Source organism: Myxocyprinus asiaticus, chromosome 9 (assembly GCF_019703515.2).
Source record: "Myxocyprinus asiaticus isolate MX2 ecotype Aquarium Trade chromosome 9, UBuf_Myxa_2, whole genome shotgun sequence".
NCBI classification, from domain to species: domain Eukaryota; kingdom Metazoa; phylum Chordata; class Actinopteri; order Cypriniformes; family Catostomidae; genus Myxocyprinus; species Myxocyprinus asiaticus.
Window position 1 is genome coordinate 15,841,473 of NC_059352.1, and position 20,494 is coordinate 15,861,966.

The window sequence follows — 20,494 nt, forward strand, 5'->3', positions numbered from 1 at the left end:
GGGACGAGTGTCAGGTTCTGAACCAAGGTTGAGTGGTGGCTCAACCCGAGCAGGTGCGTGCCGCAGACGTTCAGATTGAGTTCCTAGAAGCAGGGCAAAGGTTGGAGGAACACCTGTGGACCAGGTATCTTCTGTCCTTTCGAGATCACCAGGTGGATGGGAACACCTGCTGTTCATGCAGGGATAGTCATATCTACCTCGCTAGCAACCTGGCACACCTGGGGAATGATCTGGCTGGATATCATGTGTTCTACCTCAACGGTCAGAGAATGCCTCTCGCCCCGGGCTTGGGATCACAGAACTTGGTTGACTGTGTCCAACTCAGTGCCTAGTCTGAACAGAAGGTCTGCCCCCACGAAGAACGGGGGTTGGAGTTGAGGGACTACACTCACAAAATGCATGACCTGCCTTTTCCCAATCCGAACGGAGAGGGCGCATACCACAATCACTTTTAGACATTGTGGTGACTGTGCCAAAAGGATGCGGTGACTTCGCGGTGTAAAGAATGGAGGAGTTTCTGACCAGAGTGCTACAAGTGCCACTATGTGGGGCCTGTACAGGGTTAAGTTTGTGTTCTTCAGTAAACAAAGGAAAGACTCATGGTCATGAAATGAGTTTTGACTATCAACCTGTGGCAGCTGTGGGCTCGCAGGTGGCATAGAAGGATCAGAGCCAGGGTCAGGCTCTGGAGGAGGCATAAACATTGGTAGGGGTCCTCTGGACTCCTGGATGATGGCGACTTGTCCATCTGAAGCTGGCGAACGGTTTTCTGCACCAAGTGGCCTCGGTGTGTCAACCTGAGCCCACATGTTTCCACAACAGCAGTCAATGAGCAGAGCCAGTCGGTCCAGTAGGTCCTGGCCAATTAAAACTCTGGCATCACCCTCGTGCCCTCAAGCAGGGTGCACGCCTGCCTCCCACGGCAGTTGTGCGTACCTTCTGATTTCCTGCATGGTGGGGTTGCCTGTCATATCACACACTCTCGTGGAGGTTGTGAATGAAGAGAGACTTGAAAGCCCATTCCTCCTCCAGACCTGATGTGTTACGTCCTTGGAAGTATGCGGTTCTCAGGCATCTGTAATACTGGCAAAAGCACCTAGGGCAGCGGAGGCTTTGTCAATATACAGTGAATACTCCTTGCATAGAGCTTTACACAGAGCTGAATAGCGGTCTCTGGTACCAGTCGGTAACCTTTCCATGAACACATGGACACTCCTCACCATGGTCTTCCATATGAGCTTGAGTTTTTCATGTGATGAAGCATGAGGCAAGTCAACAAGGCAGCGCTCAATTTCTCTGAGATAACGGTCGATGTTTGAATCTCAACTACTCGGGCCGAAGCGCTCTATGTCCCTTGTGAGGGCCTTGGGGTCGGTATGACCATGGGTCATCCGAGTCATCTGAAATACCATAGTCACTCAGATCGCTATAGCAATGAGGACAACTTCTTCCCCTTCGTGGCGGGTATGGATTCCAGTCGACACGTGGGGGTGGGCCCCGTGTTGTGTACAGCTCCCTAGCTAATGGGGCCCTCGAACCGCTTACACCACTCTGGGCTTGGAAGTAATTTCCCCCCCTTTGTGGTGTGGAATCTGTCGGTTGAAACGCAAGGTGGCGTGAGTGAAAACTGACTGAGGGGGGCAACTGTAAGGAGAGGCACATGCATCCAACCAACAGGCCGCTGGAGGAGCTTGAAAGGCATCTAGGAGGACGAAGTCAGAGACTGTACCACTAGGGGCAGCTTGGCTCCTTGCGTGTGTCCCTGGGTTTCCTGGGTGCACATTTCTACGGGTTGTGCTAAAGAGGGGGCCCTCTTCCTAGGTGGCCACTTTTCATCAATCTTCAGGCTCCACCACAAGAACTTATCCTCATCACCATGAGCCTTGAATCCTTCTGACTCCCAGCTTTTTAGAAGGTTATCTTTATTAGACATGAGTCACCTCTGAGATGTGAAATTCAACGGGGGTTGGATGTGTTATGGTTTTTCTTTGACAGATAATCAAGAATCTTCTTTGGCAAGTTTGCGTAAGTCATGGTGTAGTGAATCATTGTCCGGAAGCTTGACACTCAGATCTTCTATACTTATGTGTCGTTCATAACTGACTTCTAATTTATTGCGTTCAATTCTTCTACCATGCAAGACATCCTGGGAAGATATTGTAACAACACAATATGTTGGTTGTTTGTTTAGAACAGTTTGCAACTTTTATGTGTTCATCTTTTATTGTCCTAACAAAACAAAAAGTCTCAACAATACACACCATACAGTAAAATGATGGTAAAGAACCTGCAAATGTTTACAAGGTTCTTGGCAATGTGGTATCATATCTTTTAAAGATTTTTATAAACTTTGTTTGAGGTAGATTGTATTAAGTAAACTAGATATCCTTGCATGTTTAAAAAAATACTTAAGTTGCACACATCGCTGTAATACACATCCCAAAACATCACATGAGAAAGTAGTCAGACATTTCATATCTGAATGAATGAACGGTTCTTGGCCAGAATAAGATGGTGAAATATGCAGAAGTTTACAGCATTACAGTTTTTGCCTAGTTGGGATAGAAGAGAGTACTGGCTTCTTCACTTCATGGTGACGGGACACGTAGAGGTGGATTCCCGCAGGTTGTTGCTTGCGGTGCGGGATTACATTTCCGAGTTGAAGGCAGGAGCGCGTGGTGATTCCATGAAATGTGGATGGGAATGGGAATGGGTGGTCAGTAATTATCCTGAAAAATCTGATGTGGATATCTTATTTATTTTATCAATTAATGAATGCAAGAAAAAAAACAAATGGCAGGCAGTTAATCAACCAGACTTATAAGAATGGCAGAGCAAAGCATGGGCACACAACCATCAAAGGATGTGTAACTCGGACAAGAAAATGGTCAATTTAGTGTTAAGAAACCAACTCCGGCAAGACAGATGTGCATCATGTCACGTGTCATCTGATAATTGCAATAACAGAAAAATAAAATGTTTTTACATGTGTCCACTTGTTGTCTATTTGTATGGCTTTTGCCCTATGTGGAAAATAAATGCGGGGTTGAGGAAACTGGAGTGGTCGGGAAGAAAATCACTGTGGGCAGAGAGCGAGTAAACATGGAGTATAATTTAGTGGGAGAATTCAGGTGCGGTATAGAAACTTGCAGGAGCTGGATGGAAAAAACAGTCCTGCGCAGACCTCTAATGGGACGGATGATCATAGTGCGTTGTTACGTTGCACACTGTTTGCAGTGAATGTAACCATTGTTTATAGTGAAATGGTCCCTCACCTGATTTCCTCAAACCCTCTTCATGGGTGCACTTCAGTGTCATGGTCTCGAGGTTCATGTGACTGTCATGGTTTTGGTGGGTTTGTTGTGTTTCTTCCTATGTGTCTACGTGGCTGATTGTTTCCCTCTTGTGTTTTCCTCTGTCACATGGATGGCACGATTGACATTCTCATGGAAATGTTTGTTCGTGTCATTCATCAGCTAATTATCATCACCTGCCGCTCATTCCCCTCTGCCTACTTATACCCTCGTGTTTCTCTCTTTCATTGCCAGATTGTTCCTCGTGTTTTTGTGTGGTCTCGCCATTCCAGTCTAGTCAAGTTTAGTCTAGTCTTGTTTATTTTTCCCTGTCTAGTTTAATTTTCTTCTCTTACCCAGTCAGTTCACTGTTCCCATCTGTGATATCATCACTGTGGTTTACCATCTCTACTTACCAGGATTACTCACCTCGCTGTTTTCCTGTCCTCCTCGCCCAGGTGTCCCACTCTGCTCTACAACCCACCACTCAGCCTTTTCCGCCATCACCGTTGCTGTCATTGCTGTCTCTTGGAGTGGTGGTGGCATAGTGGACTAAAGCACTGAACTGGTAAGCAAAAGGTTGTTGGTTCAATCCCCACAGCCACCACCATTGTGTCTTTGAGCAAGGCACTTAACTCTAGGTTGCTCCAGGGGGATTGTCCCTGTAATAAGGGCACTGTAAGTCGCTTTGGATAAAAGCATCTGCCAAATGCATAAATGTATGTAATGTAATGTCTCATCATTGTTGTCATTGCTGTCATCATCGCTTTGTCATCATGGTCACTATTGCTGCTAGCATTGTTGTCATCATTGTTGGCTCTACTTAATAAATGTTACTTCTCCTGAGTCTTGCCATCTATCTGTATCCATTTATATCATCATTAAACTGAGTTTTGTGTAACTCTGCATCTCTGGGTCCTTCCTCACAAACTCTGACAGAACAATCTGGCCAAATATGGACCCAGCGGAGGACACATCACTCCGGGCAGCCATCTGTCAGCAGGGGGTGCTCCTCGGTCGCCAGCAGGATCAGATCAATGCCACCAGTCACGCCATTGAACAGATGGCGGGGAGGATAGCCGATCTTACATCCATGCTCCATCGGCTGCAGATCTCTCCCGTTGCCGATCCCACCACCACCGCTGACATCGCCGCTCCTCCTGCAGTCACCTCACCCATCAGACATCCCAAGCCTCGATTAAATCCACCAGCTTCCTACTCTGATGAGCCTAAAACATGTAAATCCTTCCTGTCACACTGCTCTCTGGTTTTTGCTCTCCAACCTTCGTCATTCCCCATGGAGAATGCCAAAGTGACTTACGTCATCATCCTTCTCTCTGGACAGGCTCAGGAATGGGGAATGGCAGTGTGGGACAATCAACATCAGTGCTGCTCGTCTTTCCACACATGAGGAACTTTGTAAAGTGTTCGACTGGTCAGTGTCTGGAAAGGAGGCGGCGTGTGTTGTCGGATCTCCATCTAAGAGAGAAATCTGTTTCTGATTGCTCAATCAATTTTCACACACTCGCTGCCTCGTGCGAATGGAATGAGCAGGCACTGTGGGATCGGCTCATGAATGGGCTCTCTGACCGATGAGATGTACGATCAGGATCTCTCTAAAGCCCTCGATGATCTAGTCGATCTGGCCCTCCGAGTTGACAACCGTCTCGCCTATCGACGGAGGTGTCGTAGAGCCACACCATCTAGGGAGAGTTCAGTGACTGCCACCACTCTACTTCTACACCTGTGGAACCCGTGTGAGAGGATGAACTTATACAGGTTGGGAGAGTTCGGCTATCCTCCAATGAACGACATCACCGTATTGTTAATGGTCTGTGTCTGTACTGCGGGCGACCGGGGCACAAGACTACATCGTGTCCAGTAAAAGACAGAGCTCACTAGTAGGACGGGGGTTACTGTTGAGCGTCACCCCCTTACTTAAAATCCCTGGTGGAGTACTCTACTACAAGTCAGATTACAGCATGAGAACACCAGCCAATCCATCATGGCCATCACTGACTCTGGAGCTGAGGGTAACTTTTTGGATTCTGAGTAAGTTAACAAATGGTCTATTTCTCTATCACCTCTCCCAGAACCCATTCCAGCTAGCACTCTGTGTGGAACTCTGCTCACCATGGTTACCCATGTCACTGCACCCATCAAACTTACTGTCTCAGGCAACCATATAGAGAAACAGTCACTTTATATCTTCTGCTCACCCTCAGCTTCAGTGGTTCTGGGACACCCATGGTTGGTAACACACAACCCTCATTTTGACGGGGCTAAGAATATGGTTTTCTCTTGGAGTTCGTTTGGCCTGTCTCATTGTCTTGTCTCTGCTCCTTCTCCAGTACTCTCTTGTTCTGTGTTACAGGAGGAGCCTGCAGATCTCACCGCGGTACCCAAGGTCTACCATGACTTGAGAGCGGTGTTCAGTAAGTCCAGGGCTGCTTCTCTACCTCCGCAATGCCCATACGGCTGTGTGATTGATCTGTTGCCTGGCACTTCTCCACCTCGGGGTCATCTCTATTCACTCTCCGCTCTGGAGAGGGAGGCCATGGAGAAGTATATTAACGATTCTCTTGCAGCAGGTATTATTCATCCCTCTTCTTCTCCAACCGGTGCAGGGTTCTTATTTGTTGGCAAGAAGGATGGCTCCTTAAGACCCTACATAGATTATCGGGAGCTGAACGATATCATTGTGAAGAATCGCTATCCTTTACTGTTGATGTCGTCGGCCTTTGAACTCTTGCAGGCAGCCACCATCTTCACAAATTTGGACCTACGCAACACTTACCACCTAGTTCGGATGAGGGAGGGGGATGAATGGAAGATGGCTTTTAATATTCCTACTGGGCATTTTGAGTATTTGGTCATGCCATTCAGCCTTTCCAATGCCTCAGCCGTTTTCCAGGCACTTGTTATTGTCGTGCTCCAGGACATGGTCAACCAATTTGTTTTTGTATATTTGGACGACATCTTGATTTTTTTCTAGCTCTTTGAGTGACCATGTCCAGCAATTCAGGCGTGTGCTTCAGCGGCTGCTGGAGAATCATCTTTTCGTCAAGGTGGAGAAGTGTGAGTTCCACGCATGATCGGTTTCATTCCTGGGGTTCATTCTCTCAGCCGATGGTGTCCGAATGAATCCCGTTAAAGTGGTGACTGATTGGCCAACCCCGTATTCCCATAAGGTGGTCCAGTGGTTTCTGGGGTTCATCAATTTTGATAGATGTTTCATTCTTAACTTCAGCCAAATTGCTGCAGCTCTGACAAATCTAACCTCCACCATGATGAGATTCAGTTGGTCTCCACAGACTCAGGCCGCCTTTTCCAGATTGAAAAGCTGCTTTGTTTCAGATCATATCCTTATAAATCCTGACCCTTCTCATCAGTTCGTGGTGGAGGTTGATGCATTGGAGGTCGGGTTTGGATCTATATTGTCACAGAAGTCTCCGTCGGATGAGAAACTGCATACTTGTGCATTTTTTTTCCCATCGGTTATCTCAAACGGAACGGATTTATGATATTGGCAATCGAGAGTTGCTGACTGTCAGGCTGGCTTTGGGTGAGTGGTGTCATTGATTGGAAGGGTCGGGGGTTCCTTTTTAGGTCTGGACCATAATAATCTAGAATACATCCTTACCACAAAGCGTCTAAATTCTTGCAGGCTCGTTGTGCCTTTTTTTTTTTTTTTTTTTGGTAGATGAGTTTTCCATCTCATATCGCTCCAGTTCTAGGAACAGCAAGCCTGACGCTTTATCTTGCTCTTTTGAAACCAATAACACCTCTATCTCCTCTGATACTATCCTTCCACCTAGGGTGGTAGTAGCTGCAGTGTCTTGGGAGGTGGAGTCCAAAGTCCACTCAGCCTTACTTACCTTTCTTACACCCGCAAAGTGCCCAACGAACTTTGTTCCTGAGTCGGTTCTGACCAATGTCCTCCAGTGGGATCATTTAACCTTGCCTGCCGCCCGGGAGCTGCTGGCACCCAGGCATTAGTTAAGCAACGGTTCTGGTGGCCTACGTTGGCACAGGATGTTCTTCAGTTTGTCTTGGCCTGCCCAGTGTGCCTTTCCGGGCTCCTTCAGCCGCTGCCGATCCCTTCGAGACCCTGGTCTAACATTGCCATGGACTTTGTTACTGGCTTAACCTCATCTAATGGTAACACAGTCGTTTTGATTGTGGAGGACAGGTTCTCGTAGGTGGTTCATTTTTTGATCATGGTGGACAGGTTCTCGAAGGTGGTCCATTTTATTCCCCTCCCCAAATTATCTTCAGTGAGGGAGACTGTCATTGACCATGTCTTTTGCATCCATGGAATCCTGACAGACATGGTCTCAGACAGAGGTTCCCAGTTTGTCTCCAAATTTTGGGCCGAGATTTGCCGACAACTGGGTGTGACCGTGAGTTTTCTTCTGGTTACCATCCTCAGACCAATGGGCAGGCCAAGCAGGAAAACCAGGATTTGGAGAGGGTCCTGCGCTGTGTGGCCTCACGTGAACCGTCGACTTGGAGTTCTAAACTTGCCTGGGTCGAGTATGCATACAACTCCTTGCCAGTGTCATCTATGAGTATGTCGCCCTTCCAGTGTTGTTTCGGCTACCAGCCATCTCTGTTTTCCTCCCAAGAACCCGACACCATTGGTCCGTCTGTGCACTCCTTCCTCCAGAGTTTCCACTGCACCTGGAGGATCGCCAGAGAAGCCCTGCTGTGGCCTGGCGATCAGAACAAGGAGTCGGCAGACCTTCACCTGTCTAAGCCCCCAGTTTAAGTGAGCGGTCAAAGGGTCTGGCTGTCTTCCCAGGACCTGCCTCTCAGGCTACCCTCACGTAAACTGGGACCTAAATTTATTGGACTGTTCACAATCAGTAAGGTGCTTAGCCCGGTGGTGGTTCGACTTAAATTACCCCCCTTTTTGAAGAGAATCCATCCAGTGTTTCATGTATCCAAGATCAAGCCCGTCATTCGGTCCTCGCTTCCCCCCAACACTCCTGTTCCGTCGCCTCCCCATCTGATCGAGGGGTCCCAGCCTACTTGGTTAGACGTCTGTTGGATGTAAGGCGGAGGGGCAGGGGTTTCCAATATCTAGTGGACTGGGAGGACTACGGCCTGGAGGAGAGAAGCTGGGTTCCGGCCCATGACATTCTGGATCCTGCTCTCATTGCCGATTTCCATCAGCATTGTGGTGGACCTTCTGAGGTCGTCAGGAGGCATGCTTGGGGGGTGGGGGTGGTGGTACTGTCATGGATTTGGTGGGTTTGCTGTTTTATTTCCTGTGTGTCTACGTGGCTGATTATTTCCCTCTTGTGTTTTCCTCTGTCACATGGACGGTGCGATTGATGTTCCCATGGGAAAGTTCGTTCGTGCCAATCCTCAGCTAATTATCACCTGCCACTCGTTCTCCTCTGCCTGCTTATACCCTTGTGTTTCTCTCTTTCATTGCCAGATTGCTCTTCATGTTTACGTGCGGTCTCACCCTTCCAAACTAGTCAAGTTTAGTCTAATCTTGTTTATTTTACCCTGTCTAGTTTAATTTTCTTCTCTTGCCCAGTCAGTTCCCTGTTCCTGTCTGTGATATCATCGCTGTGGTTTACCATTTCTACTTACCAGGATTACTCACCTTGCTGTTTTCCTGTCCTCCTTGCCCAGGTGTCACACTCTGCTTTACAACCACGCCACTCAACCTTCTCCGCCATCACCGTTGCTGTCAGCATCGCTGTCGTCATCGCTGCCACCGTTGCTGCTAGCATTAGCTGTGATAATTGCTGGCTCTACTGCTGCTCTACTTAAAAACTGTTACTTCTCCTGAATCTTGCCATCTACCTGTATCCATTTATATCATCATTAAACTGGGTTTTGTGTATCTCTGGGTCCTTCTTCACAAACTCTGACAGAGACATGCAGTGAGATCTACAGTGCACGTTCAAGCCAATGAAGCCATATTTCATTTCGGATGTCTGTATGCAGTGCTTCCCCCAAGTCCACTCGAATAACTATAATTTCCTGACACTGCTTTCCACTCCGATTTAAACCAACGAGGTATAGCAGCCCAGTTGAATAAAACAAATTTGCTCTCTTTCACTGATGTTTGTGATTGTCTTCCTTATATAACACATATCTTGTGGCTTTTAATGTTATACTAATATAATCAACTAAAAACTAAGATATAAAAACTGAGGGTTATTTATACCAGATTCTACCTGGTTTTAGTGAAGGCCGCCTGCGACTTGTGAAATATCAACCACAGTTTAGAATTTGGGGTGGCACCTGGGGTGGCCAATCAAATTTTAGGGGTGGCCCATGCCCCCCATCTAGACATGCCCCTGATACGTGGATTGTGGAAAAAGGGAAGGCAGTAAAAGGCTCTGCAGGTTTTTGAAGTCTCATCTGTACTGCCATGCCAGTGACGGCAAGGCTTCTTTTTTTTTTTTTAAATACCTAAAGTAGTTTTTAAAAAAAACAATTTGGGTAAACTTAGGAAAATACACAATCTCCTTCTTATTAAATGATCTTTTATATTACCACATACTATTTTATTCCCATCTGATTTCTGTTTGTTCTGTATGTTGTATTATTTCAGTTAGAGTAAAAGTTAATGAAAAATGCCAAAGTTGCCAGGAATGTCACCTGTCTTGTTCTGTCTTACCTGGTTTTGATTTCAGTTTGGGAACACTATCTCTAGGAAACACTCCTAGCTGCTCTTGTTTTTCAACAGAAACAAAACATATCCTGAGCCAACTTTCTCTAATACAATCCAGTATCTATCAAAAAAACTTTAAGAACAGCTTACCTTCAATAGATACATTGATTAATCTGGATGTTTTATCTAACCAACAGATGTACCATCCCTGATCATCCTCAGTCAGGCCTGACAGAAGCAAGAAGAGATTTCCAGTTGAAGTCTCATTAAACTGTGTAATTTTGTTGCTATTGTTACCTTAAGTATAATAGTTATTTCTCACTGATCTAACCCTTAAAATTTGTATTTGTTGGTGTAACTTAATATACTATTTAGGTTGATTCAATGGGCAATATTTTTTATTTGAACAAAACCAGTTGATTTTGATATCACCACATGAAGCATGATGCTGTAATGAGGTAAACTTGAATAAAAAGAAATTAATTCTAAAGACATCAAAACTGTCTACATTATTTCCTTTTAACATTATGGACAATAACATCTCCAGGACAAAAAGTTATGTAAATATGCTTTTATTTGACATCTTTTTCTGAGAGCAGGGATAATCCATGAAGAAATCTTAGAATTTAAACTGAAATAAAAAAAAAATAAAATTTCAGTGCTATGTTTCAATAATGGAAGATTCTGACAAAATGATGAAAACAGGAAATGCAGCTCAGTCAGAATGAGGACAGTGGAACATAGCAAACAACCACACAGCATCCCACAACACCATCTAGTGGCAAATCTGTGTCAAAAAATACAAAATATAAACATAAGAACATTAATGTCCTTTGATTTAAATGTTGAGTTGCAAGTAGGGTTTGTTAAATTTAAGGAAATTTATGAAACACAAAATCACACCTGATGATTTATTGGTCCTTTGTTGTTTTACCAATTGTTCCATACATTTCCTCAGCATCATATTTTCTTTGCAGTGTACAGTATGTTGAATCATTATCACCCTATAGAGACAGTTTATCAAAAACACTTTTGCACATTATATTACATAATAATTTTTTTATTCTGTAGCATCTTTTCACTCTCTCCTTTTAAAGGATGCGATTGAAAAGTGTTAATGAAAATCAACATTTTGCTGAACTTACCAAATTATTTCCCACATTTTTCTCCCCAGTCTCTATCTTAGCATTTCTGTGACCTAAAAATATATTTTCTAGGTTAAAACACCCTCCATGCTTATTGAAATGTATCATGGATTTGTGTGTGAATGTAATTGTGTGTGTGTGCCAACCTCTGTGTATCCAGAAAATTACAGCTGCTCCTACCAGTGTTATAGCTATAAGCAGCAAAGAGATGAAAATACTGAGATGTGCCTTAGAGAATATTTGAGTTCCCTCTAATGGAGAGAGAGAGAGAGATGAAAGGTGGTGGCCGAAAAAAAGTCAATAACATTATATAATAATCTGCTCTGGAAGGAGTACATGTGAACTTGTTTTGTTTTTCGTAATTTATAATAATTGACATTTATTCACTGTAGTTTCACGTAGCCAGACCTTAGATCTGGTCAATTGCTTTTTATTCTGGCCAAGAACTGCCCACATAGACAGGAAGAGCCATCTGACTGACATGTAAAGAGCTCAGTCAAAGTTTGTTTTGTTTTTGTGTGCTATTTATGGGTAGGTTTATCTGAGATAGATTATACCATAATAACAGACCATGAATGATTGTACAAAAAAAAAAAAAAAAAAAAAACAGTTGCATAAAATAGAAAATACTTTCTAGTTTTGTGTGCAGTACTATACTGATGGTCAGTGAACAGACTTTGGGCAGTCTGAGGCTGAGACTATTTACAGTACAATCAAGTATCTATCATACTGTAGATTCATTAAGAACAGCTTACCTTCAACAGAAACATTGATGAATCTGGATGTTTTATCTAACCAACAGATGTACCATCCCTGATCTTCCTTAGTCAGGCCTGACAGAAGCAAGGAGAGGTTTCCAGGTGAAGTCTCATTAAACAGTGTAATTCTGTTGCTGTACAGCTCAAACACACTAAATATATCTGTGTAAAGGTGATCTTTGGAAGCCCTTCTGCTGTTGGTTTCCCAAGAGATGCTCTTGGGCATGTCTTGTGGGTCAGTACAGGTGCAGGGCAGCAGTACAGACTCTCCTGCGTAAGCTTTCTTCTCTGTCACGCCACTGTATGATTGAGTACACGCTGTGGGGGAATAAACAGCAATTTCTCTTTTTAAAATTTTCATATATCCTTTGACTCTTTCTTATACACTTTAAAAGGTGATAACCTCCAATTATTACCCTAAGGCACTGGCGAAGAATGGGGGAGACCGGGGGCACACATCTTCCCCAATGCTGTGAAGGGGGTGATTTGTCGTCGTCCCCCCCCCCATCAGGCATCTGTCCTTGTTTATATATTTTTATCACCGCTGAAAATAATTTCGTATGAGATACCTTGCAATTGCGTGGCTGTGAATCTGTCATATTAAGACAAAAAACCGAAGTCCCCCCTCCGTTGTACGAGTTGGTAGTGCCCAATGAGACAGCAGTGTCACGTGGTACTTGTTACTTTTTTCAGCGCTGGCCAGGATGCATAAACTCACAGTTGTTAATTATTACTGGATGAGGAATTTTTAAAATGCTTTTATAGATAATGCTGAGGCGGATTTTCATTAACAGGTATGAATCCTTGCATTTATCAATTTTTATTAAAAATAACTATCCAGTGTAAAATATCTCCAAATGGATATAAAGCGTTCTTAGATTTAAATGCGGATGAATGGAGGATTCGGTTTTGAAGGGTCAAGCGCACCTGCAGGAATAAAACAGTTTCGATCTGTATCCCACACAAAACATTCGTTTGAATTTAGAAAACATTAAATATATCACATGAGTCGTTTGTGGAGTCAGTGAAGATGTTAAAGGTGTCCATATAAATGATCAGTTGTTTTTCATGGTGAGGAAAGCAGACAGGCATTTCATATGAGCAGGTAAGAATTGTAATTTTCTGAAAAGGTAAAACATTTTCTGAAATATTAACCCTAATGCTTTTTCTGAATGTTTGATATGATACAGTGTATAAATATTTAAAGGGGCATTCAGTAGTTCTCTAGCTAGCGTTAGCATTGCTCTTCTTCGTGTACTTTAAGTACCGATGTGACAGTGTTGTTAGACGCTCTACTGCCATCTTTCGACGTGGAACAGCATGATCATCTCTGCTGCCCCTGTTAGCTCTGGAATATCATTTGCATCTGGAAAATGTCTGAGTTTGAGGTAATTTCTAAAGTTATTTATTATACTATAATATAATTGCTTTGCCTAAAAAAAAAAAAAAAAAAAAAAAAACGTAAAAAAAAAAACAAGCGAACATGCTTCTACTGTTAAGGACAGATTATTATTGTGCCTCGTATCAATAATCTTTGGAGACTGTCTATGCTTCACGTTATTTCTAAAGACAGTTATTGCCTTTATTAGACAACTGCTTAGCGTAAAATAAACCTCAATTATCTAGCGATACAGAATGTCATGGTAAAGGAAAGATTAGAATTGTTTTTGATGATCAAATTTAGCATGTCCATGAATACTGTATTTGGTGAACTTTTTCTATGTTTCCAAGCAACCAAAGTCATGGTTTACACAAAATCCACAACAACTGCTGTGCCAAGCTACTTTGGACTAAACGAATGAAGGCGTGTGCCGTTTCACTGAGATGGAGGTAGATCGGCCCCCCTTACTATAGCTGTGATAACAAAGAAAAGAAAATTACACGTTGCGTTTGTAAACACAGCTGAAAACGGTCCATTATTAACATATGTTGACTACACACGTAATTTAAAAAAGTTCAAGGGAAACGTTACACGTTTTCTGTAAATTCCACTGATACTATCCAGGGGGCACCACACTATGGCATTTTTTAATGGTCTTATGTCTGTTTTTATTTAAATGGATATTAAAGTTTTTCAGTATAATTAATCAGGTGTAAATTATTGTTTAACGGTCTGGATAGCTACTGAAGCAGTGCATGAAAAAGACAGTGGTCTAAACAATTACCTGTCGAACAAAAAAAGAAGCAACATCGGCATCACTACTCAGGTTTTTCCACCTTGTGTATGCACCGATGTTTACTCTAGTTTTTTGCCTTTGCCGGTCTTTCTATCTTCTTGCTTCAGACCTTTTTCGCTTCTTTGGCAGTACAGTTACTGAATCTCCCATTGGCTCCGCTGCTAAAGCACAATAAATAAGTATGTTCCATTGTGCTCTTTTCGCTCTTCCCATCACCAAACAACACTGTGTGCTACATAAGAATAGCCAAGCGTGGCGGCAGCCAATGAGCGCGAGGATTTGTTTCTTTAACGTTTAGTGAAAAACTGCGGGTCATGTGATTTCAACATGGCAAAACACATTGAAGGGAGTGACCCACACCATGTATAATAAAACACTTTTTATAGAAAACTATTATGAGTACAGTCTTTATCACATGTGAGTGTACACCATTCAGATCACTCTTCACAAATTAATTAATTAATGTGTAAAACTTTTTAAATTAGGCCCAAATTACTGAATGCACCTTAAAGAGTATGCATTGAATTAGGGAAGACAGGATTATACAGATTTACTATTAACTGCGGTTAAAAATATCACGGTTAATTTAACCATAAGAATTTAGAATCCAGGTTAAAAACTGTGAAATGCTTTACACGTGGCAAAAATATAATAAATAATGTATAAATATATAATATAAAAGAGTTTTTCGTAAGATGTTGCAAGCCTAAATGGGAAAACTCTGTGTGGGTACTGGAGCTGTTGCTATGGTTACGGACGGTGGCCACTTGGTGCTTTAATGTGACTGAACGTGAACTTCCAGTTCACCTGAAACTGAAGCTTAAACACACAAATTCCAAAATATAACAGAGGAATTCGATCTACCAGACTCATATCCATCAAAAAAGCGACTTAAATCGGCTGTTTGGCAGCATTTAAATGACTGACTGAAGACGACAGATGTAAACAAGTAGGCAAAAGTCCTAGAAAAAAAACACATCCTACAAATGGGACCGGATGCTCAACTAATTAAACTTGTAAGTTTAATATTTTTAGCTTTGGTGATTTTAAAGTGATTAATTAAAATATGTTACTTTTTGTAATGTTTAAGCATGCATTTCCGTGTAGTTACTATCAGTGAGTAAACTTGAAAAGTTGCGTCTTAAATCGTCCTCATTATTTAAAACATTGCTTCTGTACAAATTCACATAAATGTTTAACAATAAATGTCAATTTTAGTCATGATCGGACTTCTTACGAAGTGCATGCTGTAAGCAATGTTCCCTTTATTATGCATAGTCCACAGGTTGATTTGTAAGGTGTTGTGGGCAGTATTTAGAGTCTGTTGCCGTTTCTTTATGTCTGACAGACAACGAATTGCTTTAATAAACTGATGCAGAAGAAAAAACTGTTTAATGCCGTGAACTGCATGTTGCGCACCCACAATAATCTTACATTTACGTACTTTTGAAGCACTCTGTTTATACTTAAGCACATCATTGAGCTTGGGATGCGCATAAGCGGTGTTGTGCCCTAGATTGGAGCGTCTCTTATTACCTCCTTTCTGTGTGTGTGTGTGTGTGTGTGTGTGTGTGTGTGTGTGTTTGTTTATCAGTTTTCTTATTATAGGGCTTCCCTTAGCGTCCACATATTCCCCAGAAATACGTCCACTTAGACGTTTAGACAATTGTTATATGGTTATATGAATGCTGTTCAGTGTTGGGTAAGTTACTCCAAAAAAGTAATTAATGACTAATTACTAATTACATCTTCTACATTGTAATTAGATTACTGTACTAATTACTCTGTCTGAAAATTAATTAAATTACTCATTAATAATTACTTTTCTAAAACCCATATCAACTTTGACCAGATGAACAATAAAAGGATAGACATCAAATTATAATTTTAATTATTTTAAATAAATCCCATAACATCAAATAAAGTATGCTTGAACTGTTCTGAAACTGTTTCCAAATGTTAATAAAAAAATAAATATAAAATAACTCAAAATCAATCACTCTCTTTATAATTTCTTCTCCAAGCAAGTACATTTGTTGCAAAAGGCTGTATGTCATGTAAGGATCATGGGCAACATTCGTCACAGTATAGTAACAGTATACAGTTTTAACAAGGCACAGCGGCCCCACAGCAAACCAGAGCAGAAGGGGAAAAATATTGGCTTACCATTTTTCACGCGCTGAAACTTTATTTGGACTGAAACCTTTCAATCTGGAATCATGTGAAAAGGTGCAACAGTCACATGAAGTCCTTTTTGACACCTGAACTTCTTCAGAACATCAAATCTTAGTGATGCCTGCGCTAAAAACAAGCTAGTCTCAGAGCAACAAACGAAGCAAAACGCAGTTGTCTCGAGGTGCATTTGTTTTTTTGTTTGTTTTTATCCCCTTTTCTCCCAATTTGGAATGCCCAATTCCCACTACTTAGTAGGTCCTCATGGTGGCGTGGTTACTCACCTCAATCCGGGTGGCGGAGGACAAGTCTCAGTTGCCTCTGCTTCTGAGACCATCAATTCAAAGCATCTTATCACGTGGCTCGTTGTGCATGACACCGCGGAGACCCAGCATGTGGAGGCTCATGCTACTCTGCGCGATCCACGCACAACTTACCACGCGCCCCATTGAGAGCGAGAACCACTAATCGTGACCACAAGGAGGTTACCCCATGTGACTCAACCCTCCCTAGCAACCGGGCCAATTTGGTTGCTTAGGAGACCTGGCTGGAGTCACTCAGCACACCCTGGATTCAAACTCACTACTCCATTGGTGGTAGTCAGCGTCAATACTCGCTGAGCTACCCAGGCCCTCTTGAGGTGCATTTTGGAATATTGAAGCTCTTTTTAACTTGACACAGTGTCTAAAATCAGTCGGTCCTGCGCGATACTCGCAAGACGCGCTGAAGCAGTCAAAGATGTCCGTCTAGCTTGTGATTACATCAGAAAACATTTGAAATACTGTAGAACTGTGCAAAAACACGTTTGGATGGAATAGCCCCTGCGATCTCTCAAAAGTGTATATCTATGTTGCTGTGTCAAGTGCTTCGGATCTGCATTTGTCTTCTTATCTGCATTTGTAATAAACTTGTAGTAATGGGGATATTTCCCTTCGGTAAAAACCACTCTTTTCCTCTTTTCACTTGAGTGATTTCTCAACATACTGGCGTGAGCTTAAGTACGCAAGCATATTGCCAATGCATTAAAAGGGGCGGTGTTGAATTAGAAAACAAATGTTATCATTAGACGTTAAATTTTCAATTCAGTATTATTTTATATAGAATTGTTGAAAGTCTATACAGTATGTAATGCAAGTACATCATAAGCAACAGTAATTAAATTACTAAAAAATGAAGAGTAATCCCTTACTTCAAATTTTCCAAGGAAAAAGTAATTTAATTACAGTAATGCGTTACTTTGTAACACGTTACACCCAACACTGGTGCTGTTACATAATAATCATAAAAATTTGCAAATAATCGTAAAACCGGTTAACCACAATTTTTTCCCAGACGTTAATCTAATCGTCAAAAACTCACACCACGGCATCCCTACATTGAATATACTTTTTTTATTTATCTGTAAGGATAAGGATCTATTTCTACCTGATCTAACCCTTAAATTTAGTTTTCTTGGTGTAACCTAATCTATTCAGGTTGATTCCGTAATGTTAAATAATATTTGACCTGACGTATTTTTTTTTCAATGCACATTCCAATCAGTTTATTCAAGCAAGAAATGTTTCAGGCCTATATCTAAAGAGTATAAAAAACACATAACTGTGTCAAAGTGTAATTGGGAGGGGATTTTACTTTGATCCGTACTATTGTGCAATTTAAATGTTGCAAAGGTTTTTGCAATAGATGTGAAATTACAAAATAAAAAGAACTGAAAAAAAAAACCATCAGAACAAAGGCCATGAAAAGGTATGTTTAAAGTGAAATCTTTAACTAAATCAATGCATGTAGGTGTTAATTAGTTGTTAATTTAGAATCTGTGTTCAACTGACTTATCAAATTAATAAATATCACTTAATTTAAACATTAATAATGTTCTGTTCTTCCTTATATTAGACATTGTATATATACAGTATATACAGTAAGGTATGATGTTCCCAAAATCACTCATCACAGTACAACTGCAATTATAAAACGTTTACATTATGACTGTGTATGAACTAGTATTTATATTTACAAATTAAAATCCAATTCATGACTCAACTCTATGGATTTATGACCATGGGTAGTTTCAAAAAACAATTGACTGCACATTATGATTAGTTGAAGTATCTTTATATAATTTAGTCTTACCTGTTGTGACATGGTAGAGAGATAATAGGATATTTAAAATTATCCACATATTTGAAATTGCACATCTACCGTGTTGTGCACGGCCCTCAGTCATGTTTATGCTGTGATGTTATTGTATCTCTTTTAGCACGTCCTTCAGAGGCAGCTCTTGCTTGTCACATCCACCACTCTCTTAATTTTTATATGTATAATTGAGGAAGTTTAAAACATCTAGCAGTTACGAAACCCATAAATGACACAGGGTCTAAAGTCGTTTTTGAACCATGTCATGTAATGTCAACAACATATGTGAATTGTCACAAAAGAATGTCCTGTTACAAATTAAAAACCTTTATTCAGGCCGATTTACATGAGTTGTAGCCTTACATAGGAAAATATGTATTTAAAACTATTTATTTCATTACACATGATATTAGTAGTGTATTCTAAAACAATTCAGAACCGTAATGAATAAAATAACCTTATAAAAACACAGTAGAATCAGCAGGTGTACTTATGAACATTAGTTTTTCTCTCATGGTAGGGACTTTCAGTTGACTTCAATTGTATTTATGTAAGCGCCAATTATATTTTCTATCGCCTACCCTCACACACACTCTGCATTTTCATTACTTTACTAAGCTGAAATGACATTAGGGTGGATCTGTAAAACAAGAAAATCAAAGTGCTGAAGGAGTAAAGGCTCAGCGTTGTGGTTGATATACAATTGATTAATATAATTGACAGAATAGTTTCCTCTATTTCTCTCTCTCAAACACACACAAAATAAATGCAGAAGGCTTGGAGAAAACAGAGCCACACAAGTACAAGTACACATTATCAAATAAAAACTTCAGTTTCTCATTCAGAAAAACTAAAATTTATTTGAGTGACATTCTCTTTGAGCACATCCCAGCATTAAGATAACATGTACAATCAAATCAATGACAACATTTCCTTAGACAAGAAAGCCAGGGAGGGGACAATAAAAATTGTTTAGTATCTTTGTCAAGCTGGGAAAATTCCTCATTCTTCAACATTCCAAAGCTGTATTGACATTCCAAATTATATAGTGACATTCTCCTATTATCTGAAGGCAGTTTAATAACTTTTGTAGACAACTTGTCCTGTAAGAAAATGAGTACAGTTGTAACATGTTCATATTAACAGTTAGTGTCTTACTGCATCTGCTCAACTAATTTTATTAAAATATATTATACTAACAGTATTATACTGTTAAGCTCTATAATAATTCCCTTTATATCCCTAAAGATAAAATCATATCACTATTTATCTACACGAAGTGCAACAATATATATACTTTATTCCACTGAGGTTAAAAATCTAACCAAATTTTTAAACCTTTCAGTGGAGAAATGACTGTGGGATTTATTTTTTAAAAGTGTGGGAGGTAGTCTAAAGAACATGGCTTATTACTGGAGCATATGACATGAAAAGGGTCTTCAAATAAAAGTCAGAACAGTCTAGTTTACCCTTCACGCACTCATTGTCATTGGTGCCTCAAAAGATGTCCTGGATGTATAATCGACATTTAATTCATTCAGTTCTTGGGTGGATCTAACAAGCCTGTCAAAAAATGTCTGGATCATGATTGACCCCCAAAATTAAAAATAAATAAAAAACAAAAAAAACTACATCTGACAGTTTGCTTAAAATTAAGATTTTTGCATTGTGACATAATTTTTGAGACAATTAGAAGTGTTGGTTCACCCAGAAATGACATTTCTCTTATCGTTTACTCACCCTCATGCCATCCCAGATGTGAATGACTTTCTTTCTTCTACTGAATACAAACAAAGATTTTTAGAAGAATATTTCAGCTCTGTAGGTCCTTACAATGCAGGTGAATGGGTACCAAAAATTGTAAGCTTCAGAAGCACATGAAGGCAGCATAAAAGTAATCCACAAGACTCCAGTGGTTATATGCATATCTTCAGAAGAGATATGATAGGTGTAGGTGAGAAACAGATACATATTTAAGTCCTTTTTTACTATAAATCTCCACTTTCACTTTCTTCTTCTTTTGTTTTAGGCAATTCGCATTCTTCATGCATATCACCACTTACTGGGCAGGGAGGAGAATTTATAGTGAAAAAGGACTTAAATATTGATCTGTTTTTCTCAACCACACTTAACATATCGCTTTTGCAGATATAGATTTAACCAGTGGAATCTTATG

At 40.9% G+C, this 20,494-nt stretch overlaps 1 protein-coding gene across 2 annotated transcripts; it reads right to left on the reverse strand.

Moving 5' to 3' along the window:
• Window positions 1-10,498: 10,498 nt before the first annotated feature.
• LOC127446544 (uncharacterized) lies at window positions 10,499-18,510 on the reverse strand. 2 transcript variants are annotated; one of them, XR_007898222.1, is made up of 7 exons: window positions 18,316-18,510; window positions 16,180-16,224; window positions 11,834-12,154; window positions 11,225-11,329; window positions 11,079-11,131; window positions 10,837-10,937; window positions 10,499-10,720 (listed from the first exon to the last, which is right to left on the reverse strand). XR_007898222.1 is itself a non-coding variant. In XM_051707539.1 (6 exons), exons 1-5 carry the CDS (start codon window positions 18,407-18,409, stop codon window positions 10,845-10,847), a joined length of 666 nt encoding a protein of 221 aa, XP_051563499.1. In that variant the 5' UTR covers window positions 18,410-18,506; the 3' UTR covers window positions 10,499-10,720; window positions 10,837-10,844. The 2 variants fall into 2 exon arrangements, 1 of the variants encoding a protein (XP_051563499.1); XM_051707539.1 differs by lacking the exon at window positions 16,180-16,224 and having other exon boundaries at window positions 18,316-18,506.
• Window positions 18,511-20,494: the final 1,984 nt, after the last annotated feature.

What these genes read in the sequence shown, in the direction of transcription:
- LOC127446544 (XM_051707539.1), bottom strand. Translation starts at nt 18,409, where the DNA reads ATGACTGAGGGCCGTGCACAACACGGTAGATGTGCAATTTCAAATATG. An exon ending in CATCAATGTTTCTGTTGAAG is followed by an intron (nt 11,330 to 11,833) that starts GTAAGCTGTTCT and finishes TCTCTCCATTAG; the next exon opens with AGGGAACTCAAATATTCTCT. An exon ending in AAAATGTGGGAAATAATTTG is followed by an intron (nt 10,938 to 11,078) that starts GTAAGTTCAGCA and finishes CTGTCTCTATAG; the next exon opens with GGTGATAATGATTCAACATA.